General features: G+C 41.5%; 2 protein-coding genes across 3 annotated transcripts in view; one reads left to right on the top strand and one right to left on the bottom strand.

The window, feature by feature from the left end:
• LOC139406855 (ataxin-2-like protein) overlaps positions 1 to 2,573 on the top strand; it is a 34,841-nt gene extending 32,268 nt beyond the window's left edge. The window contains exon 23 of one of the 2 annotated variants that reach the window (XM_071149955.1): positions 89 to 2,573. In XM_071149955.1, coding sequence (XP_071006056.1) covers positions 89 to 147 — 59 coding nt within the window. In that variant the 3' untranslated portion in view covers positions 148 to 2,573. The remainder of the gene's footprint in view (positions 1 to 88) is intronic. The other variant, XM_071149954.1, reaches the window with a different exon arrangement.
• On the bottom strand, positions 2,096 to 27,861 carry LOC139406856 (uncharacterized). Its single transcript, XM_071149956.1, has 13 exons — positions 27,514 to 27,861; positions 26,239 to 26,353; positions 26,010 to 26,049; positions 25,762 to 25,793; positions 25,607 to 25,664; positions 25,464 to 25,513; positions 25,310 to 25,342; positions 23,245 to 23,293; positions 22,432 to 22,517; positions 20,113 to 20,214; positions 15,415 to 15,498; positions 11,225 to 11,314; positions 2,096 to 3,332 (listed from the first exon to the last, which is right to left on the bottom strand). Exons 2-13 carry the CDS (start codon positions 26,345 to 26,347, stop codon positions 3,325 to 3,327), a joined length of 741 nt encoding a protein of 246 aa, XP_071006057.1. The 5' UTR covers positions 26,348 to 26,353; positions 27,514 to 27,861; the 3' UTR covers positions 2,096 to 3,324.

The raw sequence follows: 27,861 nt of genomic DNA, 5'->3' as shown, positions 1-27,861 counted from the left end.
GTAACTTCAAGTCAGAGCTAAACCTCTCCAATAGAAATTAGCTTTACATTTCCAGATCTTTTTCAGTGACTGTTGTTCTGTGTTCTAGCTGTACAGGTGCAGGCTCACCCCACCCAGCAGCTCTCCTTCCACCCCCCTGGAAACTGACACCCCTACCTACACCTAGAGGACCACAGAAGAAGCAGGAGACAGAGGGGAGCTGAGGACAGGGAGCTGATGCCCCCAGTCCCTCCCTGAGTCTTATGACTGACGCAATCCCATTGAGGGACACAATCAAGTTGTTCGCTGATCGCCTAAACTAGTCTGAACTGAAGCCCCCCCACTTCTCTCCTCTCGCCCTCAAAATAAGCAACTTTTTTTTTTTCTCTCCTGTTTTTTTAAGCCAGAGTTCTTAATCAAAGAGAGCTCGTCAAAGGCTTCTTGGTTAAGGACAGAGAAGAAAAAAGGTTTTGTTTTTATGAAAGCCTAGAAAGACTGAGTCGTCCTCACTAGCTGGTTCCATTTTTAAGTTGAGAGGATTGACATGGCCTCAGACTGAAGAAATCATAGGACTTATCACAATGAAACTTGCTCCCTTTTAACCCCAACCTACTTCCCTTTCTCCTTTTACAGGTAACCATTAATAAATAAACTAAAAATACAAAAAATGAAAAATCATAAAAATAAAGTTTACTCAACCTCAAATGCCACCAGAACTCTTATTTTCTGTGCAAGGGTGAAATTATTGAAAATTAATCTTGTTAATTTAGGTGTGTGTGTGTGTGTGTGTATATATAATTTATTGAAATGTATATACTGCTCAAAAAAATAACATCCTAGATCTGAATGAATGAAATATTCTTATTAAATACTTTTTTCTTTACATAGTTGAATGTGCTGACAACAAAATCACATGGGAATCAAATGTATCAACCCATGGAGGTCTGGATTTGGAAAACCACACTACAGGCTGATCCAACTTTGTAATGTCCTTAAAACAAGTCAAAATGAGGCTCAGTAGTGTGTGTGGCCTCCACGTGCCTGTATGACCTCCCTACAACGCCTGGGCATGCTCCTGGTGAGGTGGTGGATGGTCTCCTGAGGGATCTTCTCCCAGACCTGGACTAAAGCATCCGCCAACTCCTGGACAGTCTGTGGTGCAATGTGGCGTTGGTGGATGGAGCGAGACCTGATGTCCCAGATGTGCTCAATTGGATTCAGGTCTGGGGAACGGGCGGGCCAGTCCATAGCATCAATGCCTTCCTCTTGCAGGAACTGCTGACACACTCCAGCCACATGGGATCTAGCATTGTCTTGCATTAGGAGGAACCCAGGGCCAACCGCACCAGCATATGGTCTCACAAGGCGTCTGAGGATCTCATCCCGGTACCTAATGGCAGTCAGGCTACCTCTGGCGAGCACATGGAGGGCTGTGCGGACCCCCAAAGAAATGCCACCCCACGACTGACCCACCGCCAAACCGGTCATGCTGGAGGATGTTGCAGGCAGCAGAACGTTCTCCATGGCGTCTCCTGACTCTGTCACATGTGCTCAGTGTGAACCTGCTTTCATCTGTGAAGAGCACAGGGCGCCAGTGGCGAATTTGCCAATCTTGGTGTTCTCTGGCAAATGCCAAACGTCCTGCACGGTGTTGGGCTGTAAGCACAACCCCCACCTGTGGACGTCGGGCCCTCATACCACCCTCATGGAGTCTGTTTCTGACCGTCTCCTGATGTACTGGCCTGTCTCCTGGTAGCGCCTCCATGCTCTGGACACTACGCTGACACACACAGCAAACCTTCTTGCCACAGCTCGCATTGATGTGCCATCCTGGATGAGCTGCACTACCTGAGCCACTTGTGTGGGATGTAGACTCCGTCTTATGCTACCACTAGTGAAAGCACCGCCAGCATTCAAAAATTACAAACATCAGCCAGGAAGCATAGGAACTGAGAAGTGGTCTGTGGTCTCCACCTGCAGGACCACTCCTTTATTGGGGGTGTCTTGCTAATTGCCTAGAATTTCCACCTGTTGTCTATTCCATTTGCACAACAGCATGTGAAATTTGTCAGTCAGTGTTGCTTTCTAAGTGGACAGTTTAATTTCACAGTCTGACTTGGAGTTACATTGTGTTCCCTTTATTTTTTTGAGCAGTGTATGTGTATATATAACAAGCATTTGTGAATGATCATTACTGATTTGAAACACTAATCTTTTAATAGTGAACTATATGCCATCCATATCAGCTTCAATTCATTCAGAAAACATCACACAATGGTTCATAAGCCCTATCCGCACAGGATTAGTATTACTATAGAACGTCGGCTATGTAATTAATATCCAGCTTGTCCGTTTTTCCAAACTGCCCCAATTCTTTTTTTTCCTTCTCATGATGGAAGCCTGGAGGCTCTCCCACGTCTCGGGATAGCTTAATATTGACCTAATGGCTTTCAGTGTATAGAAAGTCAATAAGAACCATGATCTGTAACATATTTATCAATTCATTGGCACAATATTTTCCACTTCATCTTTTAAAAGAAGTATGGCACTAAGACAGTTGATGTGACAAAAGTTCATTAATCTGTAGGTTACATCCAAAGCGTATTTTTAAGCATCTATTTGTTCATGTTCTTTCCCAAACTGGGTGCAGCACCTGTTACTCTAATATCAGGTGACATAAGATCAGAGGACCTGGGAGTTTGCCAAAACGGCAGATTTGGATGGGGAAAACTATGGATGTGGTGATTTGTGCACATTACATTAACTGAGCTCCCCCAGTAAAACTTATCCTGTCCGAATAGGCCTATAGATTATGGCAAAGCAAAAATAATTCCAAACCAGATTTGAATCAACAGTAATAAGAAATACAGCTTAGAAAAAATGAGTAAACTAGAACGAACATTCTCAGGAGTCGTCAGCAAATCCATACATTGAAAACAATAATGCAGCAGCGTCGACATGGGTTCAAATCTGCCCTACGACACCACCTCTTTTCCCCACTGTCATCCTTTCTCTTCAATAGTCAGAAAAGAGCTTAAAAATGTAACATGGTTGCAGCTGGGGCACCAAGAGATGTGTTCGAAGACATTTGCCCTACACCATACAATAAAACTTAGAACATGTTCTCCCTAGGCCTTAATTATTACTGCATAGTTCGGAGACAGCTGGTGGATGAGGTTAAGGTCTTTTGAAATGTTTCATCAGCCACAGTGCTCGTCCATATTGCAGAACCCCTATGTAGATGTTAGTTACGCTGTGTAGGTTTCCCTTTGAAACTTGGTTGCACTCATGATAAATCCAGCAGTCGATCGACGCAATTCCCTCCCCGTCAGAATCTGCTAGGCTTCACATGTCTAAGAGAAAAAAAATACAAGTTAGTACCAACTTTTATGTAGAGCTGAGTTTCAGAATATCACCCACCTGCTAGGTTATTAGATGTTTTAGCAAAACCAAATCTGTTCGTATACACCCCCAGGAATTACATTTGTTGGGAAAATTCATAGAATGTTTGAATGACAGTAAGGCATGTGAAAATTGTAAAGCAATATAGAGTGGGAAAGCAGCCTTGTTTGGACAATTTAATAAAACTGCTAGCTGTCCTGTCCAGGACCAGAGTCTATGCAGACCGGTGCACCAAAGCCAATCAGAGCTATAGTAGGCCTATATGCAAATAATTAATTTGCCAGACAGACATTCACTTTAAACAACTGTGTGACTACAGGCCATAGCAACAGTGTGCCTGCCTTTAGATAATTAGAACGCATTTGCCAAAAGCCACCCGAATGGATTTCTGCAAATATGTAAATACTACAGGAGTCCTCTTACATTTTGGGAACTTTACAGCCCTATTGATGAAACAACCATGAAAAGGTAGGCTCTCTCCCTCAGTTGCCTATGCACATCAACAAGATCAACAACTAATGCTAGCCAGAGTCCCAACGAAAGAACAGATAAACCCTCAAGCTTTTTCAGATAGTTTACCGCCAAAATTGTATTGATAAACGATGGGGGAAAGTAGCCGGGCTTGGCCAAACCCACGTTGACAACGATGGGCCTTTTATAATGCCCACTTACATATGTTAAAATGCTATATGCATCCTATTAAAACAAGAGGGAAATATGTGTCCAGCCTTTGCTGCTATGCAGAATTTTCAACACAGCATGGTGCACTCAATGTATTGTAGTATACTCTATTTATAAATATATGTTAATTTGACAATCATTAAAAAAGTTGATCCTCATTCTCTGTCCCGTTGTCGTATAGAGATCGCAGCGTTGTATCCATCTCATTATGGTATGGGCAGCGCCATTCAAATTTTGGTGGTTGCATGCAGATGTTATTGCGGGTGTAGCGAAATGCTTGTATCATTGCAAATAGGGCATTATTGGTCAAGGATTTCTTAAACTGAATCTGAACAGCTTTATACAAAGTTTTTTTTAAAAATATATATGTAATTTAAATGACACCAACCCCTAACTATGTTCTATGTGCTCTTTATCTTATGTTGCTATCATGGAGCACTTCCCGCGTGAAACAAAAGGACACGTGGGAACGGTAAAATGGCTGAATTGAGAAGCGATTAAGTTTAATGTTTTGAGTTTGTTCGTTTCGTTTTATTACCATGACAGGTATCACTGAAATATTGCTCCCATAACATGTATTGTGACAAAGAACATATGTAATGAAAATGTGAATACTTTGTGTCACAAATGAGCATTTAAGGTAACAAATGACATAAGGGACATTTGAATACTACTGGTCACATAGGAGCATACTTATTATACATACTGTATTTAAGTCAAATGTCACATGAAAACAATTATTGTATTTTTCAACATAAGTGATGTGTGGATAGATCATTTATTGCAGGTTTTGTTTTTCGGTTAACCATGAAGCTTTAAATACCGAAGCCAGACTGCAACATTTTAGTAGCCTAGCTTGTGGCATGTGTCTGTACACTCTCTCCACTGTGCGCTGTAAACGGGGCACATGAAAGCAGCGCAATGGAAGTTGAATTCACTGATGTGAGTGCATCAAGCTTTAATTTCATGAAGTAAATGACTAAATTGTTGACTCATTTATACTTGCTTGTGAGTCCTATTTAGCCTGCGGGCCCATGTGTTTGACACGTGCGCAAACCTATTAACCACATTACGACTGACTTGTGATCATTGCTAGCTTGGTTGTATTAACATTCCAAGCCTTAGTTACAGTCGTCCGTTTTCGTTCCAAATATTTAGTAATTGAAGATGAATCCCGAATGGGTGGAGGCAGCAAACAATGTACCTGGCCAGCAGTGATTTACAACCTGATAGCAATATATTTTGGACTACCAAGAAATGTATTGGTGAATATTATTAATGTATGTGTGTGTCTGTTTGTTGCTTCACAGGCCCTGCTGTTCCAAAAAGTATATATGTATGTATATATATATATATATATATATATAAATGTAATTTTACTGTGGAATAGAGTTTCATGTAGTACTGTGCGCCTCCCATAGTCTGTTCTGGACTTGGACTGTGAAAAGACCTGGTGGCATTTCTTGTGGGGTATGCATGGGTGTCCGAGCTGTGTGCCAGTAGTTCAAACAGCCCAGTGTATTCTACATGTCAACACCTCTCACAAATAGTAGTGATGACGTCAATCTCTCCTCCACCTTGAGCCAGGAGAGATTTGACATGCATATTTTTGTTAGCTCTTTGTTATACATCCAAGGGCCAGCTGTGCTGCCTTGTTCTGAGCCAATTGCAATTTTGCTAAGGCCCTCTGTGGCACCTGACCACATGACCGAACGGTAGTCCAGGTGCGACAAAACTAAGGCCTGTAGAACCTGCCTTGTTGATGGTGCTGTTAAGAATGCAGAGCAGCGCTTTATTATAGACAGACTTCTCCCCATCCTAGCTACTGTTGTATGAATATGCTTTGACCATGACAGTTTACAATTTAGGGTTACTCCAAGCAGTTTATTCTCCTCAACTTGCTCAATTACCACATTCATTACAATATTTAGTTGAGGTTTAGTTAATGATTTGTCCCAAATACAATGTTTTTAGTTTTTGAAATATTTAGGACAAACGTTTTCCTTGCTACCCATTCTGAAACTAACTGCAGCTCTTTGTTAAGTGTTGCAGTCATTTAAGTCGCTGTGGTAGCTGACGTGTATACGGTTGAGTCTTCCTCATACATAGACACACTGGCTTTACACATGCCGTTAGTAAAGTAAGGGGCCTAGCCAGCTGCCCTGGGGAATTCCTGATTCTACCTGGATTTTGTTGGTGAGGCTTCCATTAAATACACCCTCTGTGTTCTGTTACCTGTCTAACTCGTTATCCACAATATAGCAGGGGTGTGTAAAGCCATAACATGTTTTTACAGCAGATTATGATCAATAATGTCAAAAGCCACCTTAAAGTCTAACACAGCCCCCAATCTTTTTATCATACACAAATTACTGATTGGCTGAGAGAAATGTAAGTGCTGTGCTTGTTGTCATTCCTATAAGCATGCTTAAAGTCTGTTAGCATTGTATTTCACAGTAAACAAATTGACATCTGGTTAAACCATTTTTTCCAAAAGTTTACAAAGGGTTGGTAACGGGCTGATTGGGTCAGCTGTTTGAGCCAGCAAATGGGGCTTTACTATCCTTTGGTAGGGGGATAACTGTTGCTTCCCTCCAGGCGCACACTCTCTAATACGCTTAAATTGAAAATATAGCAAATAGGAGTGGCAATAACGTCCGCTATTATCCGCAGTCATTTTCCATCCAAGTTTTCAGACCCCAGTGGCTTGTCATTATTGATAGACAAGAATAGATGGATGCATTGAACTGCATCCATCTATTCTGCCAACAATGCCTTACTGTATTTTATTTATTTAACCAGGTAGGCCAGTTGAGAACAAGTTCTCATTTACAACTGCGACCTGGCCAAGATAAAGCAAAGCAGTGCGACACAAAACAACACCACAGAGTTACACATGGAATAAACAAACGTACAGTCATTATACAGTGTTTGCAAATTAAGTAAGATTTGCGAGGTAAGGAAATAAATAGGCCGTAGTGGTGAAATAATTACAATTTAGCAATTAAACACTGGAGTGATAGGATGTACAAGTAGAAATACTGGGGTGCAAAGAAGCAAAAAATATATATAACAATATGGGGGATGAGGTAGTTGGGTGGGCTATTTACAGATGGGCTATGTACAGGTGCAATGATCTGTAAGCTGCTCTGATAGCTGATGCTTAAAGTTAGTGAGGGAGATATGAGTCTCCAGCTTCAGTGATTTTTGTAATTCGTTCTAGTCATTGGCAGCAGAGAACTGGAAGGAAAGGCGGCCAAAGGAAGTGTTGGCTTTGGGGGTGACGAGTGAAATATACCTGCTGGAGCGCATGCTACGGGTGGGTGCTGCTATGGTGACCAGTGAGCTGAGAAGGCTGGGCTTTACCGAGCAAAGACTTATAGATGACCTGGAGCCAGTGGGTTTGGCTTAGAATATGAAGCGAGGGCCAGCCAACGAAAGGAATACAGGCCGCAGTGGTGGGTAGTATATGGGGATTTGGTGACAAAACGAATGGCACTGTGATAGACAACATCCAATTTGCTGAATAGAGGCTATTTTGTAAGTGACATCGCCGAAGTCAAGGAGCGGTAGAATAGTCAGTTTTACGAGCGTATGTTTGGCAGCATGAGTGAAGGATGCTTTGTTACGAAATAGGAAGCCAATTCTAGATTTACATTTTGGATTGGAGATGCTTAATGTGAGTCCGGAAGGAGAGTTTCCAGTCTAACCAGACACCTAGGTATTTGTAGTTGTCCACATTTTTAGTCCGAACCATCCAGAGTAGTGATGCTGGACGGGCGGGCAGGTGTGGGCAGCGATCGGTTGAAGAGCATGCATTTAGTTTTACTTGCATTTAAGAGCAGTTGGAGGCCACGGAAGGAGTGTTGTATGGCATTGAAGCTTGTCTGGAGGTTTGTCAACACAGTGTCCAAAGAAGGGCCAGAAGTATACAGAATATTGTCATCTGCATAGAAGTGGATCAGAGAATCACCCGCAGCAAGAGCAACATCATTGATATATACAGAGAAAAGAGTCAGCCCAAGAATTGAACCCTGTGGCACCCCCATAGAGACTGCCAGAGGTTCGGACAACAGGCCCTCCGATTTGACACAATGAACTCTGAGAAAATTAGTAATGTGATCAGGACAACATACAGTAATGGCTATGGGGAGGATAGGTCAGTTTCTATCAAATATGAGCAGAGAATAAGGTGTATCCCTAATGGCACCCTAACTACTTTTGACTAGGGTCCATATGGCTCTTGTCAAAAGTAGTGCACTATATAGGGAATAAGGTGTCATTGGGACTTAGGCCTATAGGTTATGTGACGCCACACGGGGGTGGAAGAGGGATATTACTACTTCACAGGAGAGGTGGCATTTGAAAGAATATGGTGTAATTGCAGACCGCAACTCAGGGTGGCTCTTGATGTGGGTGTTCCCTGATATCAGGAAACGGCAATTGGTCAGTTCCGGTGTTATGAAACTGATGGTTTCTGGACACAGATGTTTTGTTTACATAGCAGGTTAGGATAATTAACGTGGCAGGTTAGGAGACTACGGTTAGGAAAAGGGTTAGCTTTAGCTACAGTGAGGGTGTTCGATTAATCTCTAACGCGCGCTTGTGTAGGCGTGTTTTGCACCAGTTGATTGCATTCGTTTTGGAACCGGGTTGCCTCCCGGCATGAGCCAGGTGCCTTGTTCAAGTCCAATGACATAGGAGCATTTGGAATAATGAGTAGGATTCTGTGTTTTTACATGCAAAAGTGATTGCTTTTGAGCTTTATTAGGAAAGTACCATGGGAATGCAGATGCCTTGAGCAGTCTTACATGCCCACCATAACAGCTCAAGAGGACAGTGCTGATTTTCGTAGACACAGCACTCGTGACCGCAGAGCAAGTGAGATGTCCTGGTCAAGTAAAGATACAGTACTGTCTAGAGTTAGAGAATATGTAGTAAAGGAACGGCCACAACAAATAGAAGGGACTGAATTCACAGCAAACAGTGTCAGGAAAACAGAGTTGAGTGTACAGGATGGTTGTATTTTGTGGAGAGCACAAGTTATTTTTCCAAAGCCAGGCTATCCTACAGCAGCTACATCAGAGTCACACGTATGAAAGCGTTGGCTAGGAGTTACTTGTGGTGGTCAAAACTAGATCAGGTAATAGCCAATCTAGTCAAGACATGTAACATGTATGGAACACAAAGGCACCAGCTCCACTCCACTCCACCCTTGGGAGTTTCCAGAGAAACCTTGGAGAAGATTGCACAGATTACACAGGGCCATTCATGGGGAAAATATTCCTGATAATCATTGATGCACATTAAAAATGGATGGATGTGTATCCGGTTAGTTCTGCTTCATTCACGACTACTATATTCGGCCTACGACAGAGCTTTACTAACCAAGGGATACCGGAGATGGTAGTGAGCAACAATATTGTGCCTGTGATATTTGCTCCATTATCATCAGTCTTCAAATGTACTGGTGGAACGCGCAGTACAGACACTCAATTATTTTTTTTTTAAGTGCAGAAGGGAGCATAGCAACAAAAGTGTCACGTGTTCTGTTCAGCTACAGAATAACATCTCAATCCACAACATCTCAATCCACAACGCTTCACACTGGACCTAGTCTATCCAGACCTGAAAAGGAAAGTTGAACGCAAACAAAAGACAGAAAAAGACCCATGACAAACATACCAAGGGCTGACATTTTGGAGAGTGGGACCTTGCCCTTATCTGAAATTTCAGTCTTGGGACAAGGGATTCCTGGATTCATAGCCCGGCTAAGAAACAGCTGGTGGCTTTTCCACCGTTGAGAATGAATACTACCCCTAGTGTACGTTGTGCACAGAGGACCACGAAGCTTCTAAGCTGCTTTAAGGACTTTGAACTCTGAATAAGAAAAAAAAGAAAAGAAAGTATTGAATTGTTTTTAAAAGACAACTAAAAGACTCACAGTGAAAAACTCAAGAGTTAAATACTTAGTTACCCAAGCATGTGAAAAAATGTTGTGAATGTGAAATGTCATGTTTATTGTTTACACTGACAGACTTGTTTAGATAAGTAGAGTACATACACTACCATTCAAAAGTTGTGCTCACATATAAATGTCCTTGTTTTTGAAAGAAAAGCACTTTTTTTTTTTGCCCATTACAATAACAAATTAATCAGAAATGCAGTGTAGACATTGCTAATGTTGTAAATGACTATTGTAGCTGGAAATGGCAGTTTTTGTTATGGAATATCTACATAGGCGTACTGAGGCCCATTATCAGCAACCAGCAACCATGTTCCAATAGCACGTTGTGTTAGCTAATCCAAGTTCATAATTTTAAAAGGCTAATTGATCATTAGAAAACCCTTTTGCTATTATGTTAGCACAGCTGAAAACTGTTGTCCTGATTGAAGAAACAATAAAACTGGCCTTCTTTAGACTAGTTGAGTATCTGGAGCATCAGCATTTGTGGGTTCGATTAGAGGCTCAAAAGGGAAACAAATAACTTTCTTCCGAAACTTGTCAGTCTAGTCTTGTTCTGAGAAATTAATGCTATTCCATGCAAGAAATTGGCAAGAAACTGAAGATCTCGTACAACGCTGTGTACTACTCCCTTCACAGAACAGTGCAAACTGGCTCTAACCAGAATAGAAAGAGGAGTGGGAGGCCCTGGTGTACAACTGAGCAAGAGGACAAGTACATTAGTGTTTAGTTTGAGAAACAGATGCCTCACAAGTGCCCAACTTGCAGCTTCATTAAATTGTACCCGCAAAACACCAGTTTCAACATCAACAGGTGACTCCGGGATGCTGGCCTTTATTCCCTTAGCAATAAGCGCTTAGGCAATGTCTTATGTTTGATATCGTTAAAAAAGGGTTTATTTGTGAAGATGTAATATTGAAATCTTAAGAGGGGAGGAATGTGGTATTAACGTCATTACACATACACATTACCAGGTTGTTTAGCACAGTACCTTTTGGTATCATTATTAGAGTATTGGAATGCACCCCAATACACAAGTTGAGTGCAGCTGCCGGCCTGTTACACCATGCTCCCGGTTAGTAATAAAGTAATCAGAGTTCCAAGGGTTATCACAACTGTTGAAAAAGCAGGGATTCCTGATTAATCAGGAAAAATCACATCCCTGATAAGTTATATTCTATTCAATGTGGGCCATACCTTTAGTATTGACATAGTCGTTGCCTTCGTCATCACTGTCATCACTCTTTTCCACAACGACATTCATATTGCCCTCTGCGCCACTATTTTCTGTGAACACACAAACACAGGCTTTTGGTATATACAGTGCATTCAGAACCCTTCCCTTGTTCCACATTGTTACGTTACAGCTAGAGGTCGACCGATTAATCGGAATGGGCGATTAATTAGGGCCGATTTCAAGTTTTCATAACAATCTGAAATCTGTATTTTTGGACACCGATTTTGCAGATTGAAAAAAAAAAGATATTTTTTACAACTTTATTTAACAAGGCAAGTCGGTTAAGAACACGGCCTAGGACGGTGTGTTAACGGCCTTGTTCAGGGGCAGAACGACAGATTTTTACCTTGTCAGCTCAGGGATTCAATCTTGCAACCTTACGGTTCACTAGTCCAACGCTCTAACCGCCTGCCTGTTACGCAAATGCAGTAAGAAGCCAAGGTAAATTGCTAGCTAGCATTAAACTTATCTTATAAAAACAATCAATCATAATCACTAGTTATAACTACACATGGTTGATGATGTTACTAGTTTATCTAGCTTGTCCTGCGTTGCATATAATCGATGTGGTGCGCATTGCGAATAAGGACGGTCGTTGCTCCAACGTGTACCTAACCATAAACATTAATGCCTTTCTTAAAATCAATACACATAAGTATATATTTTTAAACCTGCATATTTAGCTAAAAGAAAGGTAAGCAGGCAATATTAACCAGGTGAAATTGTGTCACTTCTCTTGCGTTCATTGCACGCAGAGTCAGGGTATAAGCAACAGTTTTCAGAATTTTACGTAATTATGACATAACATTGAAGGTTGTGCAATGTAACAGCAATATTTAGACTTAGGGATGCCATCCGTTAGATAAAATACGTAACGGTTCCTTATTTCACAGAAAGAATAAATGTTTTGTTTTCAAAATTATAGTTTCCAGATTCGACCATATTAATGACCTAAGGCTCGTATTTCTGTGTGTTTATTATATTATAATTAAGTCGAGGATTTGACATTTGACAGAGCAGTCTGACTGAGCGGTGGTAGGCAGCAGCAGGCTCGTAAGCTTCGATTCAAACAGCATTTTTGTGCGTTTTGCCAGTAGCTCGTCGCTGTGCTTCAAGCATTGCGCTGTTTATGACTTCAAGCCTATCAACTCCCGAGATTAGGCTGGTGTAACCGATGTGAAATGGCTAGCTAGTTAGCGGGGTGCGCGCTAATAGCATTTCAAACGTCACTCGCTCTGAGACTTGGGGTAGTTGTTCCCCTTGGGCCGAAGGCTTTTGTGCCGCGGCTTTAGTGGAACGATGCTTCGAGGGTGGCTGTTGTCGATGTGTTCCTGGTTCGAGCCCAGGGAGGAGAGAGGAGAGGGACGGAAGCTATACTGTTACACTGGCAATACTAAAGTGCCTATAAGAACATCCAATAGTCAAAGGTTAATGAAATGCAAATGGTATAGAGAGAAATAGTCCTATAATAACTACAACCTAAAACTTCTTACCTGGGAATATTGAAGACTCATGTTAAAAGGAACCACCAGCTTTCATATGTTCTCATGTTCTGAGCAAGGAACTTAAACGTTAGCTTTCTTACATGGCACATATTGCACTTTTACTTTCTTCTCCAACACTTTGTTTTTGCATTATTTAAACCAAAATTGAACATGTTTCATTATTTATTTGAGGCTAAATTGATTTTATTGATGTATCATATTAAGTTATAATACACGTTCATTCAGTAAAAAAAATAAAATAAAAAATAAATAAATAATAATAATAAGCCAATTAAATCGGTATCGGCTTTTTTGGTCCTCCAATAATCGGTATCGGCGTTGAAAAATCATAATCGGTCAACCTCTAGTTACAGCCTTATTCTAAAATGGATGAAATCAAATAGAAATTCCTCATCAATCTAAACAATACCCCATAATGACAAAGCGAAAACAGGTTTGTAGAAATGTTAGCAATTTTTTTATATATAAAAAATAAAATACCTTATTTACATAAGTATTCAAACCCTTTGCTATGAGACTCAAAATTGGAGGTCAGGTGCATCCTATTTCCATCCTTGAGATGTTTCTACAACTTGACTGGAGTCCACCTGTGGTAAATTCAATTGATTGGACATGATTTGGAAAGGCACACCTGTTTATATAAGGTCCCACAATTGACAGTGCATGTCAGAGCAAAAACTAAGCTATGAGCTCGAAGAAAATGTCCGTAGAGCTCCGAGACAGGAAAGTGTCGAGGCACAGATCTAGGGAAGGGTACCAAAGAAATTCTGCAGCATTGAACGTCTCCAGGAACACCGTGACCTCCATCATTCTTAAAATGGAAGAAGTTTGGAACCACCAACACTCTTCCTAGAGCTGGCTGCCCGGCCAAACTGAGCAATCGGGGAAGAAGGGCCTTGGTCAGGGAGGTAACCAAGAACCCGATGGTCATTCTGACAGAGCTCCAGAGTTCCTCTGTGGAGATGGGAGTACCTTCCAGAAGGACAACCATCTCTGCAGCACTCCACCAATCAGGCCTTTACGGTACTGGCCAGGCGGAAGCCACTACTCAGTAAAAGGCACGACAGCCTGCTTGGAGTTTGCCAAAAGGCATCTAAAGGACTCTCAAACCATGATAAACAAGATTCTGTGGTCTGATGAAACCAAGATTAAACTCTTTGGCTTGAATGCCAAGCATCACATCTGGAGGAAACCTGGCAACATCCCTACGGTGAAGCATCATGCTATGGGGATGTTTTTCAGCGGCAGGGACTAGGAGACTGGATCTAGGGAAAAATTAATGGAACAAAGTACAGAGACCCTTGATGAAAACCTGCTCCAGAGCACTCAAGACCTCAGACTGGGGCGAAGATTCACCTTCGAAAAGGACAACAACCCTCAGCACACAGTTAACACAACACAGGAGTGGCTTTGGCACAAGTCTTTGAATGTCCTTGATTGGCCCAACCATAGCCCGGACTTCAACCCGATCTAACATCTCTGGAGACTGAAAATAGCTGTGCAGCAACATTCCCCATCCAACCTGACAGAACTTGAGAGGATCTGCAGAGAACAATGGGAGAAAGTCCCCAAATACATGTGTGCCAAGCTTGTAGCGTCATACCCAAGAAGACTCGATGCTATAATAGCTGCCAAAGGTGCTTCAACAAAGTACTGAGTGAAGCCTCTGAATACTTTAGCAAAAATTTCTAGCCTGTTTTTGCTTTGTCATTATGTGGTATTGTGTTTAGATTGAGGAAAAAACACAATTGAATCCATTTTTAGAATAAGGCTGTATTGTAACAAAATGGGGAAAAAGTCATGGGGTCTGAATACATTCAAAAGGTGCTGTATTGTCATGCATCTCTCTTTATTGTTTATATTCTAATATCCATTTATTTAAGTGTTATTTGAATATCAATAAAAAATTCAAAATATTTTGACCCACAAGATGTCAAAAGCCCTATTCGCAAGGGACTAGTATTACTATAGAACGTCGGTTATGTAATTATTACCGCAGAATTTCAGTGTTTCCTGTTGACGATTCAGAGAGGATTAGTTTTAACAAACTGCCCATGTAATATATTTTTTTCCTCATTCAATCGATCCCTTTATGACAGAAGTCTGGAGGCTCTGCTAGGCGTGAAGATATCTCAAATGTCTAGGGATAGCCTAACAATGACCTAATGGCCTTCAGTTCAGAGGAAGTCAAAATAATCATGCATATCAATAAGAACCATGAACTGTAACCTATGCAGACATTTAATTACCAGACTTATTTGGCAATTTTTCAATTCATTGGCACAATATAGTCCAGGTCATCTTTTAAAAGTGAAGTTTGGCACTAGGAAAATTGATATGTGACAAAACAGATAATTCACCCGTGGGCTACATGCATAGGACTTTGTTTTAGCCATTAACTTGTTCCCATGTTTATACCCAAACTAGGTGCAGCATCTGTTAAAACTAATATCCCCTCAAAACACAGGGATGACGATCCGGGATAGTAATAAAGTAAACTGTTTATAAAGAGCTACTCCCTCACTCCTTCCAAGGAATAAAGAGTTCCATGGGTTATTACAACTGTCAAAAAAGCAGGGATTCCTGATTACATCAGGAACATCCCTAAAAAGTTATTCTATTCAATGTGCCAACGTGGGCCATACCTTTAGTATTGACATAGTCGTTGCTGCCTTCATCACTGTCATCACTCTTTCCCACGTCGACATTGACCTCCGCGTCATTGCTTTCTGTGAACACAAAACACACACAGGATTGAAGTATACAGTCGTGGCCAAAAGTTTTGAGAATGACACAAATGTTAATTTCCACAAAGTTTGCTGCTTCGTCTTTAGATGTTTTTGTCAGATGTTACTATGGAATACTTAAGTATAATTACAAGCATTTCCTAAGCGTCAAAGGCTTTCATTGACCATTACATGAAGTTGATGCAAAGAGTCAATATTTGCAGTGTTGACCCTTCTTTTTCAAGACCTCTGCAATCCGCCATGGCATGCTGTCAATTAACTTCTGGGCCACTGATGGCAGCCCAGTCTTGCATAATGAATGCCTGGAGTTTCTCAGAATTTGTGGGGTTTTGTTTGTCCACCCGCCTCTTGAGGATTGACCACAAGTTCTCAATGGGATTAAGGTCTGGGGAGTTTCCTGGCCATGGACCCAAAATATTGATGTTTTGTTCCCCGAGCCACTTAGTTATCACTTTTACCTTATGGCAAGGTGCTCCATCATGCTGTTCTTGGATGGTTGGGAGAAGTTGCTCTCGGAGGATGTGTTGGTACCATTCTTTATTCATGGCTGTGTTCTTAGGCAAAATTGTGAGTCAGCCCACTCCCTTGGCTGAGAAGCAACCCCACACATGAATGGTCTCAGGATTCTTTACTGTTGTCATGACACAGGACTGATGGTAGCGCTCACCTTGTCTTCTTCTGACAAGCTTTTTTCCAGATGCCCCAAACAATCGGAAAGGGGATTCATCAGAGAAAATTACTTTACCCCAGTCCTCAGCAGTCCAATCCCTGTACCTTTTGCTGAATATCAGTCTGTCCCTGATGTTTTTCCTGGAGAGAAGTGGCTTCTTGACACCAGGCCATCCTCCAAAAGTCTTCGCCTCACTGTGCGTGCAGATGCACTCATACCTGCCTGCTGCCATTCCTGAGCAAGCTCTGTACTGGTGGTGCCCCAATTCCCGCAGCTGAATCAACTTTAGGAGATGGTCCTGGCGCATGCTGGACTTTCTTGGGTGCCCTGAAGCCTTCTTCACAACAATTGAACCGCTCTCCTTGAAGTTCTTGATGATCCGATAAATGGTTGATTTAGGTGCAATCTTACTGGCAGCAATATCCTTGCCTGTGCCTTGCCCTTTTTGTGCAAAGCAATGATGACGGCACATGCTTCCTTGCAGGTAACCATGTTTGACAGAGGAAGAACAATGATTCCAAGCACCACCCTCATTTTGAAGCTTCCAGTCTGTAATTTGAACTCAATCAGCATGACAGAGTGATCTCCAGCCTTGTCAACACTCACACCTGTGTTAACAAGAGAATCACTGACATGATGTCAGCTGGTCCTTTTGTGGCAGGGCTGAAATGTGGTGGAAATGTTTTTTGGGGATTCAACTCATTTGCATGGCAAAGAGGGACTTTGCAATTAATTGCAATTCATCTGATAACTCTTCTGGAGTATATGCAAATTGCCATCATACAAACTGAGGCAGCAGACTTTGTGAAAATGAACATTTGTCTTTTTCCAAAATTTTCCCCACGACTGTACTTCAAAGAAGTATTCAGACCCCTTCACTTTTTCCACATTTTGTTACGTTACAGCCGTATTCTAAAATGGATGAAAGTCCCCCAACCTACACACAATAGCCCATGATGACAGAGCAAAAAATGGTTTAGAACATTTTATTAAAAAAACATTTATTAAAAACAAAAATCACATTTACATAAGTATTTAGACCCTTTGCCCAGTATTTTGTTGAAGCTCCTTTGGCAGCGTAATCCTCTCAAGCTCTGTCAGGTTGGATGAGGAGCGTCGCTGTACTGCTATTTTCAGGTCTCTCCAGAGATGTTCGGCTTCAAGTCCGGGCTCTTGCTGGGCCACTCAAGGAGATTCAGAGACTTGTCCTGAAGCCACTCCTGCATTGTCTTGGCTGTGTGCTTTGGGTCATTATCCTGTTGGAAGGTAACCCTTCACCCCAGTCTGAGGTCCTGAGTGCACTGGAGCAGGTTTTCATCAAAGATCTCTGTACATTTCTCTGTTCATCTTTGCCTCCATCCTGACTAGTCTCTCAAATGCAGGTGTTTCAGCCTAGCTCATGCTTTCTGTGGTGGTGGCAAGCCAGCAGAAAATTGGAGCATTGTGCTGTGATTGGCTTAGTGTTCTGTCACTCATGGGGACAGTACGTCATCGCCAAATTTAAGTCCTTAGTTAGGGTAGACACCCAAAATGTCAGCCCTTTGGATCCTGCCATAGAGTTACATTAGAAGTGCCCATCTAAGAAGACATCAAATCACGTTGTATGTACAGAAGCTTTGATTGGACTGATCATGTCAACATCTTACTTTCAAAGTCTTAGCTAGCAGTCATCATCATGAATCAAGTCGGCAATCTACTGGCAAATCCTTTTTATATGTAGAGAAATAATGAAGAGAAATTATAGATAAAACTCATCGGTGCTCATCGGCCATAAAGATTACACGACAAGTTGGAAATCGCAAATTCAACAATGAGTCATTTGGAAAGAATCAGTGACTAACTGCAAAGCAACCAGTAACTTAGCCTGCTATTCGATGGAGTGGGTGGGTGGGTGGGTGTGTGTGCCGCCCCCCAGAGTTCCCACCATAAATCCAGAGAATGCCAAACTTTGATGAAAGTTTGATGACAAAATTTGCCCACAAAGGACCGCCACACAACCTTCACAAGGCGAATACAAAAATGTCTAGTACGCTGCTGCATTAATGATATATTATGCAAGGGAAATATGTATACTGTGGCTAAGAAAGTAATACTAAGTATATGTTGTGTAGTAAGCCGTTAGTAGCTCATGTCCCTCACCCTAATAATTTTGTTTATTGTAAACACATCGTTCATGGTCGATGTGTGCTTGTTTGACAGTGCTACTACTGATAGTAGTGGTGGCGCCTGGCTTGCACGTGCAAATTCAGCACACAATTCTATAATAGAATTGTGTTATTTGACATGTCAAAAGCTTATTTAGCACATCATATAGTGCTATATGACGTGTATCTTTTTTGACACACAAAGACACAAACGGCGTTTAATGTGCCTCACCCTAATCATTTGGTCTATTTTCACCTCTTAATTTCACCTACTGTTCTAACTTGGTGGTGCAATTAACCTGTTTTAGAGAAATGTAATCATTGAATATTGTAAGAGCTTTCACTGTCTGTTCATATGCCCCTTTATTTATCCTACGGTTCTGACTTGTTGTACAGGGAGAACACTAAGAACGGCCCATGTTCTGAATTCTGTCGCTGTACATTTAAAAAATGCTGAACAAATCGTTATTGACTACGTCCATCGTCGCTCGCTCATTAATGTCTTAATCGAAATTACGGATTGCCTCTTATTCGCTCATCAAGTCGCCATATCAGCTATGTTTTTTTTAAAGGGAGTTAATGAAGCTGAATGAACTGTTTTGCTGCAAGACAACGCTCCGCTGATAGCCAGGTGTAGCGCCAAGAATTAACTCGATTCACTCAAAAGAAAGCTTTGCTGTTGGCTCTAACATGCATCTAAAAAATGTAATGTTGAGTTTGCCCCACTAAGATTTACATGCTAAAATCGCCACAGCGAAAGTCTAAATAATAATGCAGACCCCTTTCTGTGTTTACAAACACGAGGGTGGTGCGCACAAGTTAGTGGCAGAACAAGGGGCATTTCTTATTTTATTTAACTAGGCAAGTCAGTTAAGAACAAATTCTTATTTACAAAAGACAGCCTAACCAGGACAATGCCCTTATGGAGCTCCCAATCATGGCTGGTTGTGATACAGCCTGGAATCGAGTGCTTTTACCTCGAACGCAGTCTTTGCCAAAGCGGGGGCATAGCCTTCACATTTCAATCACGCCTTTGGCACTAAGATGCAGTGCTTTAGACTGCTGCGCCACTTGGGAGCCCCAGCAAATAATATTTCTATTTACATGTTGCTTATGAGTGCAATTCACAATACTTTTGGATTATAATAGGATTTTAAGGCTCCTGTGATTGTTCTGTTTAATATAATGTTTGTGTCATCATCGCAAATCAACTGCATTCAACTGAAAAACAGCTTTTATCTCAAGGCCATCAGACTGTTAAACAGCCATCACTAGCACAGAAAGGATGCTGCCTACATACAGACTTGAAATCATTGGCCACTTTAATAAATGGAACACTAGTCACTTTAAAAATGTTTACATATCTCATATGTATAATACTGTATTCTATACTATCTATTGCATCTAAGCCTATGTCGCTCTGTCATTGCTCATCCATTATTTATATATTCTTATTCCATTCCTTTACTTAGATTGTGTATTAGATATCTGTTGTGGAATTGTTAGATGTTACTTGTTAGATATTACTGCACTGTCGGAACTAAAAGCACAAGCATTTCACTACACTCGCATTAACATCTGCTAACCATGTATGTGAACAAAATTTGATTTGGATGACAATCCAGGTTAGTAATAAAGACATACATGTTAAAGAGCAACTCCGCTCCCTCCTTCCAAGGCATAAAGAGTTCCATAGGTTATTCTGCTTTTTTGACAGTTGTAGATTCCTGATTAATCAGGAACACCCCTAAAAAGTTAGATTCTATTCAATGTGCGCCATACCTTTAGTATTGACATAGTCGTTGCTGCCATCATCACTGTCATCACTCTTTTCCACGTCGACGTTCATATTGATTTTCATATTGCCAACCGCGCCACTGTTTTCTGTGAACACACACACACACACACATATATATAGGATTGAGGTATATACACTCCAGTCTAAAAGCATTGTGATGTCTATACTGATAAACCTACAGGCCAGATTTCTACTGCAGCACTCACCCTGCTCTTCGTCCACCTCTGCTTCCACATTGACATATCATATGAACACGATGTGAATACTCCAGACAGCATTTGATCAAATAATATTTTAATGGCCCATCGAGACACGTTTTCTAAACCTCCGTATAAACGTTCTGCACATGTGCTTCACAAAAACATGAATAAGGAAATAAATCTGCTGCTGGCAACATACGTATGCAAATTAGCGCACTATTCAAGCTGTATCGCTGAAGCTTTACAGACTGTGCACTAGAGATGTTAAGGTCATTTGAAGCTTTTACCTCGAACGCAGTCTTTGCCAAAGCGGGGGCATAGCCTTCACATTTCAATCACGCTATAAAAGCTGAACTTATGTGATAAGGTTTGAATACAGCCCTTAAAAACAAAAAACTTGAGTCTCCTAAATCTACATATTGTCATGCATTGCACTTGTGATTTCAACTTAAAATGTCTTATTGTGTATGCATTGTGTAATATCCATGTATTCAAGTGTCTTTAAAGCCCTATTCAAATGGCGCCGGAGAAGGAGGCTGACGTTTTATGTGTCCCTAACCGATTGTTTTGTTTGTTTGTTTGTTTGTGTTGTTTAGAACTTATTTTGTACATAATGTTGTCTCTTATGACCGAAAATAACTTCTGGAAATCAGGACTCCAATTACTCACCACGGACTGTCAGAATCTTTTTCCTTTAACAAGTCTGACGAGCCCGACGTGAATGATATACTGCTTTCTTGGGAACGGGCCCAGGTCCCAGTGATTTGCGTGAAGAGGATGCAGAGAAAAAGGGGCCAGAGGGCAAGCTGCCTTCTGAGAATTCGTAGGCAATCGAATAATCCCCCAATTCCTTCCATTCTGCTAGCAAACGTGCAGTCTTTGGAGAATAAAATCGATGACCTACGCGGAAGACTAAACTACCAACGGGACATTCAAAACTGTAACATCTTATGCTTCACGGAGTCGTGGCTGAACGACGACACCATCAACATACAGCTGGCTGGTTATACACTGTATCGGCAGGATAGCGGCGTCTGGTAAAACAAGGTGCGGCAGACTATGTATTTCTGTAAATAAAAGCTGGTGCACGATATCTAAGGAAGTCTCGACATATTGCCTGCCTGAGGTAGAGTATCTCATGATAATCTGTAGGCCACACTATCTACCTAGAGTTTTCATATGTATTTTTTACACTAAGACAGCATTGAATGAGCAGTATTCCACCATAAGCAAACAAGAAAACGCACACGCAGACAAGGTGCTTCTAGTAGCCAGGGACTTTAATGCAGTGAAACTTAAATCTGTTTTACCTAAATTCAAATAAGCATACTTTTGGGTGTCAGGGAAAATGTGTGGAGTAAAAAGTAAATCATTTTCTTTAGGAATGTGGTGATGTAAAAGTTGTCAAAAATATAAATAGAGTACAGATACCCCAAAAAACAATTTAAGTAGTACTTTCAAGTAATTTTACACTACCGCGGCATGTTTTCCCAGTGGAAGATTCAAACTTTACCAAACTGCCCCTGTAATTCCTTTTTTTTTTTTTCCTTATTCAAAATTAACCGTTATGACGGAAGTCTGGAGGCTCTTCTAGACATGAAGCTATTTCACATCTAGGGTTAGCCTAATATTGACCTAATGGCCTTCAGTTCAGAGAAAGTCTAAATATTAATGCATAGCAATAAGAACCATGGAATGTAACCTATTACCAGACTTATTTGGCAATTTATCAATTCATTGGCACAATATAGTCCAGGTCATCTTTTAAAATGTGACAAAATGGTTCATTCATCTGTAGGCTATGTGCATAGCACTTTGTTTTAATCATCAATTTGTTCCCATGTTCTTACCCAAACTGAGTGCAGTACCTGTACCTGTTAAACTCCAAAAACAGTCGGTTTTTAGGGCTGGTATAATAACCTTCCTGCCAAGTAAAAATTACTGACATGGCAGATTCGGACGGGAATAAAATTACAGATGTGGTGATTTGTGCTCGTGCACATAATTATATTACCAGAGCTTCCCCATTCAAATGTATCCCATCCGAAAAGGGCTAAAGTAATATGTCCTATTCAGTCCCCTCTTCACCCTTACGTTACCTACCTGTGCTTTGGGAGCTTTTGGAGATGAGACATTGGTTGGAATGACGCAGAGACCCAGTCCCAGGAAGATCTGATGGTAACACTATTCTATAAGGAGGAGCGAGAGGTTACACAAACCCCAAGAGACCCCAGTACTCTATAGCCACAGAAGTAACATTATTTTAAATTTAGCCAATACAGCAACAAATGGCACTTTTTTCCCCAGGAAGTCCTAGAAATGCAAAGTGTAACATTCACAGTGAGGCACTGACATGTAGTATACACCGAGTATACAAAACATTAAGAGCACCTGCTCTTTCCATGACACAGACTGACCAGGTGAATGCCATGATCCCTTATTGATGTCATATGATAAATCCAATTCAAATCTGTGTAGATGAAGGAGAGACCAGTTAAAGAAGGACTTTTAAGCCTTGAGACAATTGTGACATGGATTGTGTAGGTGTGCCATTCAAAGGGTGAATGGGCAAAACAAAAGATTTAAGTGACTTTGAACGAGGTATGGTAGTAGGTGCTAGGCACACCTGTTTGTGTCAAGAACTGCAACGCTGCTGGGTTTTTCACACTCAACAGTTTCCCGTGTGTATCAAGAACAGTCCCCTACCCAAAGGGCATCCAGCGAACTTGACACAATCTGTTGGAATCAACATGGGCCAGTATCCCTGTGGAACACTTTCAACACCTTGTACAATCCATGCCGCAACGAATTGAGAATCTTCTGAAGGAAAAAGGGGGAGTGCAACTCAATATTATGAAGGTGTTCCTAATGTTTGGTATACTCTGTGTATTTTGTTAAAATTAAATGAACACTCACAGGTAGCCTGATCCTGGTTCATAGTCATCCATCACCTCGTTGACATACTCTACAGAACAGAGATAGCACATCCGCAGAGACATGCGCACACACAGCTGTCAATCAATCATGTCAGAATACAGTGCCTTCGGAAAGTATTCAGACCCCTTCACTTTTTCCACACTTTGTTATGTTATAGCCTTATTATAAAATAGATTAAATAGAAAAAAAATCCTCAACATTTTACACATAATACCCCAGAGAGACACAGCGAAGACATGTTTGGACATTTTTGCACATTTATTAAAAATATAAAACAGAAATACCTGATTTACATAAGTATTCAGTCCCTTTGCTATTAGACTTGAAATTGAGCTCAAGTGCATCCTGTTTCCATTGATAATCCTTGAGATGTTTATGTGTCTTGGAGTCCACCTGTGGTAAATTCAATTAATTGGACATGATTTGGAAAGACACACACACCTGTCTATATAAGGTCCCAGAGTTGACAGTGCATGTCAGAGCAAAAATCAAGCAATGAGGTTGAAGAAATTGTCCTCAGAGCTTCGAGACAGGATTGTGTAAAGGGACAGATCTGGGGAAGGGTAACAAAACATTTCAGTAACATTGAAAGGCCCTAAGAACGCAGTGGCTTCCATCATTCCTAAATGGAAGAAGTTTGGAACCACCAAGACTCTTCCTAGACCTGTCTACCTGGCCAAACTGAACTATCGGGGAAGAAGGGCCTTGGTCAGGGAGGTGACCAAGAACCCAATGGTCATTCTGGCAGAGCTCCAGAGTTCCTCTGTGGCGATGGGAGGACCTTCCAGAAGGACAACCATCTCTGCAGCACTCCACCAATCAGGCCTTTATGGTAGAGTGGCCAGACAGAAGCCACTCCTCAGTAAAAGGCACATGACAGTCCGCTTGGAGTTTGCCAAAAGGCACCTAAGAATTGCAGACCATGAAAAACAAGATTCTCTGGTCTGATGAAACCAATATTGAACTCTTTGGCCTGAATGTAAAGCGTCAATTCTGGAGGATGCCTGGCACCATCCCTACGGTGAAGCATGGTGGTGGCAGCATCATGCTGTGGGGGATGTTTTTCAGCGGCAGGGAGACTAGTAGGATTGAGTTAAAGATGGACGAAGAAAAGTACAGACAGATACTTGATGAAAACCTGCTCCAGAGCACTCAGGACAGACTGGAGCGAAAGTTCACCTTCCAACAGGACAACGACCCTAAGCACACAGCTAAGACAACGCAGGAGTGGCTTCAGGACAAGTCTCTGAATGTCCTTGAGTGGCCCAGCCAGAGCCCGGACTTGAACACGATCAAACATCTCTGGAGAGACCTGAAAATAGCTGTGCAGCGACGCTCCCCATCCAACCTGACAAAGCTTTAGAGGATCTGTAGAGAAGAATGTGAGAAGCTCCCGAAATACAGGTGTGCCAAGCTTGTTGTGTCATACCCAAGACGACTCGAGGCAGTAATCGCTGCAAAAGGTGCTTCAACAAAGTACTGAGTAAAGGGTCTGAATACTTATGTAAATGTGATATTTCAATTTCTAAAAAAGATTTTTTTTGCTTTGTCATTATGGGGTATTGTGTATAGATTGATGAGGGAAAAAAAACTATTTAATCAATTTTAGAATAAGGCTGTAAACTAACAAAATGTGGAAAAAGTCAAAGGGTCCGAATATATTCCTAAGGCATTGCATGAATGGTTTAATGTCCAAATGTCTGAATGAATGTGAGTAAGTCACAAGTAGGCAGGTAGGCAGGTACAAGTAGGCAGTAGCCTAGCGGTTAGAGCATTGCTGGTTCAAACATCCAAGCCAACGAGGTGAAAAATGTGTTGTGCCCTTGAGCAAGGCACTTTAACCCTAGCTCCAGGGGTGCCATATGGTTGACCATGTAAAATAATAAATTTCACTGCACCTAATTGGTGTGTGACAATAAAAACATATTTTGTTTCACCTAAGGAGCCATGTGCACATTGTCTAAACTTCTTCAGCAGTTACTGTGTACATATGTTTGAGGGGATCAGTGTTATTGAACATGGTAGGATATAACGCTCACATTACCTTCTCCTGGACTCTCATAGCCGTCATTACTCTCTGCAAGAAAAAGCTAACCATTAAGAAGGAACTGAACTGTGACGTTATAGAGATAGTGGCGAAAGAATGAAAACAAGTGGAGAAAATAGACATTTGATGTAGAGGAAGAGCGAGACATCACCATTTTCAGTTGGGGTGACAGAGTTCGGTCTCAGAACGATCTGTGGTGAACTGTGGGATAGAAAGACAGGTACATTTCGCTTGACGGTAATATGAGTCATTGTCTGTGTGTGTGTGTGTGTGTGTGTGTGTTCAGTAACTCACATGGGTGAAAGGAGGCTGGAAGGGGGAGCACCCCAGCTTGTGGCTGAAGAGGGGTTGTCTGAGGAGGAAGGTTCATCATAATCATAAACACATTTTTCTTAAGAAGTATCATGAAAAGATTTGGGTACAACTTCAGTCATCACACACATACTCACATGGTGGGTGGGCCAAGCCGAATCCTGGGGTGCTGAGTGGGGAAGAAATCAGAGCGTTGGTAGAGGTTGATACCTCGCACGGATATCAATTGGAGATTTGTGCAAACATTCAAGCCCACTTCTCGTCATCTCGTCTGGTACACTTACACAGTGCACCGGACATATATTACAAGTGCCACACAAACTTTTGAATATTTGGTTTCATTTTAATTAACAGGCACTGAATAGTTTTATGAAAAAGTGCTTACTGCTGAGTGTAATCCTCACTGTAACGCTGCTGAATGGACGCTGAGGAATAAGAAAATTATGTTCTGTAAATGCATTTTATTTTTTTCCTCATCATTTGCATTTAACCCTTATTTTACCAGTTTAAGCTGACTGAGAAGAACATTCTCATTTACAGCGATAACATCTACATAGAGACCAATTTAATTCAAAACAACTTGATTGGTTACAGTAAATAAGCCTTGGAATTACTAGGCAGGTTGTGTCTTCTGCAGCGAAGACACAGGCCAGTCAACAGGATAAGTGACAGGAGGACCGCTCCACTCAGCAGCAACGCATACAGCTGCATAGACACCTCCATCGCTGTCTGCAGGTATAAACACAATACACAAAGTCATCCGGTCAGGTTACACTTTTGACATGACACTATTAAAAGCATTATTATGCCGTCTTCTCTGACCCCGATTAAGACTAGTCTTGGACTAAGAAGCTAATTAAATGGGGATTTATTTTGTACTTAAGTATATTTTTTGTATCACCTCGGAATAGAAATGTGGTTGTCAGTGTTAAATCCTCATCATGTAATTTTCCTTCCTTGTGGTTTTTGATTCTCCATTTCACACATGCTGTCTCTAACCTTCTTGCTAACTATCACTTTTAGAGGTTGAGTTCACCTTTCTAATTCCAGTAAACGGATTTCCTGTATTTTCAAGTTAAAGAAAATACCAGCACACTCGTCTCACACTGTATGTGTAATCACACACACACACACACACACACTTTCTGTATTTCACATAATATCTAGTTCTGTGGCACATAAAACAAACTCCCTGCAAAACTGACGACACACAAAATAAGACAACCTCAAGAACAGACATGACTACAACGACACTACAGTGCGGTACCATAGGGCTGGTATTTACTTTTTTGCAGAACCTTGCTCCCTCTAAACCTTTTAATAGGTAGTGGGTTGAACACGAAAGGCCCCATAATTGTGACAAATGGTGGCGATTGTGTGTCACGACACTCCTCCTGGAGAGCCATGAGGAGGGTGACTTTTCGGCCAAACTCAGACGGATCTAGATTTGGTAGCGAGAGAGGAAGCGAGGGACGGCTGATCTGAAGGGCTAGCTTAAACCAAAGTTAGGTGGTAATAGTACAGAGCTGCTGGACCGGAGGCCTTCAGAAAACCTGGGCCCTGTACCGGTGGCCTTGATGTTTAAGAGCATTCAGATACAGTCAAAGTCATTTCTAACATTGTGAACATGTCTCTATACTAAATTCATCTTGGGTTAAATCAACACTGTTGTGAGTACCAGGGATGGAGTCAATTCAGGAAGTACACTGTACAATACTCTTCAATGCTTTTCACTGGGGAAAATGTGGAATTAGAATTTGGTTGAAACAGGATTGACCCCAACTCAGGTGAATACGTCAACAAGTTACTTCTTCAGTTCTAGCTTATTCTCTACTAACCTAGAGGTTAAGAAACTAGGCATAAAGTTGGAGTGGAGGGAGTTCTCTTACCGGCACGATTTGTGTAGATTCCCAACAGAGCGTTAGGTCGTAGGTCGCTGATGATCTGCCAGGTGGTCAATGAGACTGGTTCTAAACCAGAGGTCGAGTTCAGGCCGAGTTGATCCCAATCCAATCCCCAGACCAGCTCAGTCGTCAGCTACACTGAGATGCGTCATTTTGGATCCATCTGATCTACAGTATACCATACCTCTGTTGCTCAAATCCCTGTCATACCACTCTCCCTATTTAACACTGTGTTTTCCACTCTGTCAGTTAACTGTAAGGAACCTTGACTATTGCAGCTTGACATAGGTGTCTTCCTCGATGCGCCTTTCTGTCTGTACGGCCTGTTCAGTC

The sequence above is a fragment of the Oncorhynchus clarkii genome, chromosome 4 (assembly GCF_045791955.1).
Source record: "Oncorhynchus clarkii lewisi isolate Uvic-CL-2024 chromosome 4, UVic_Ocla_1.0, whole genome shotgun sequence".
Lineage (NCBI taxonomy): Eukaryota > Metazoa > Chordata > Actinopteri > Salmoniformes > Salmonidae > Oncorhynchus > Oncorhynchus clarkii.
This window is presented reverse-complemented; position numbering and strand designations above follow the sequence as displayed.

Excerpts from the sequence above, each read along its gene's own strand:
- LOC139406856 (XM_071149956.1), bottom strand. The coding sequence starts at position 26,347 with ATGGAGGTGTCTATGCAGCTGTATGCGTTGCTGCTGAGTGGAGCGGTC. Across the intron at positions 20,215-22,431 it reads CAAAAGCTCCCAAAGCACAG|AAAACAGTGGCGCGGTTGGC; the intron begins GTAGGTAACGTA and ends GTGTGTTCACAG. Across the intron at positions 15,499-20,112 it reads CGACTATGTCAATACTAAAG|AAAGCAATGACGCGGAGGTC; the intron begins GTATGGCGCACA and ends TTGTGTTCACAG.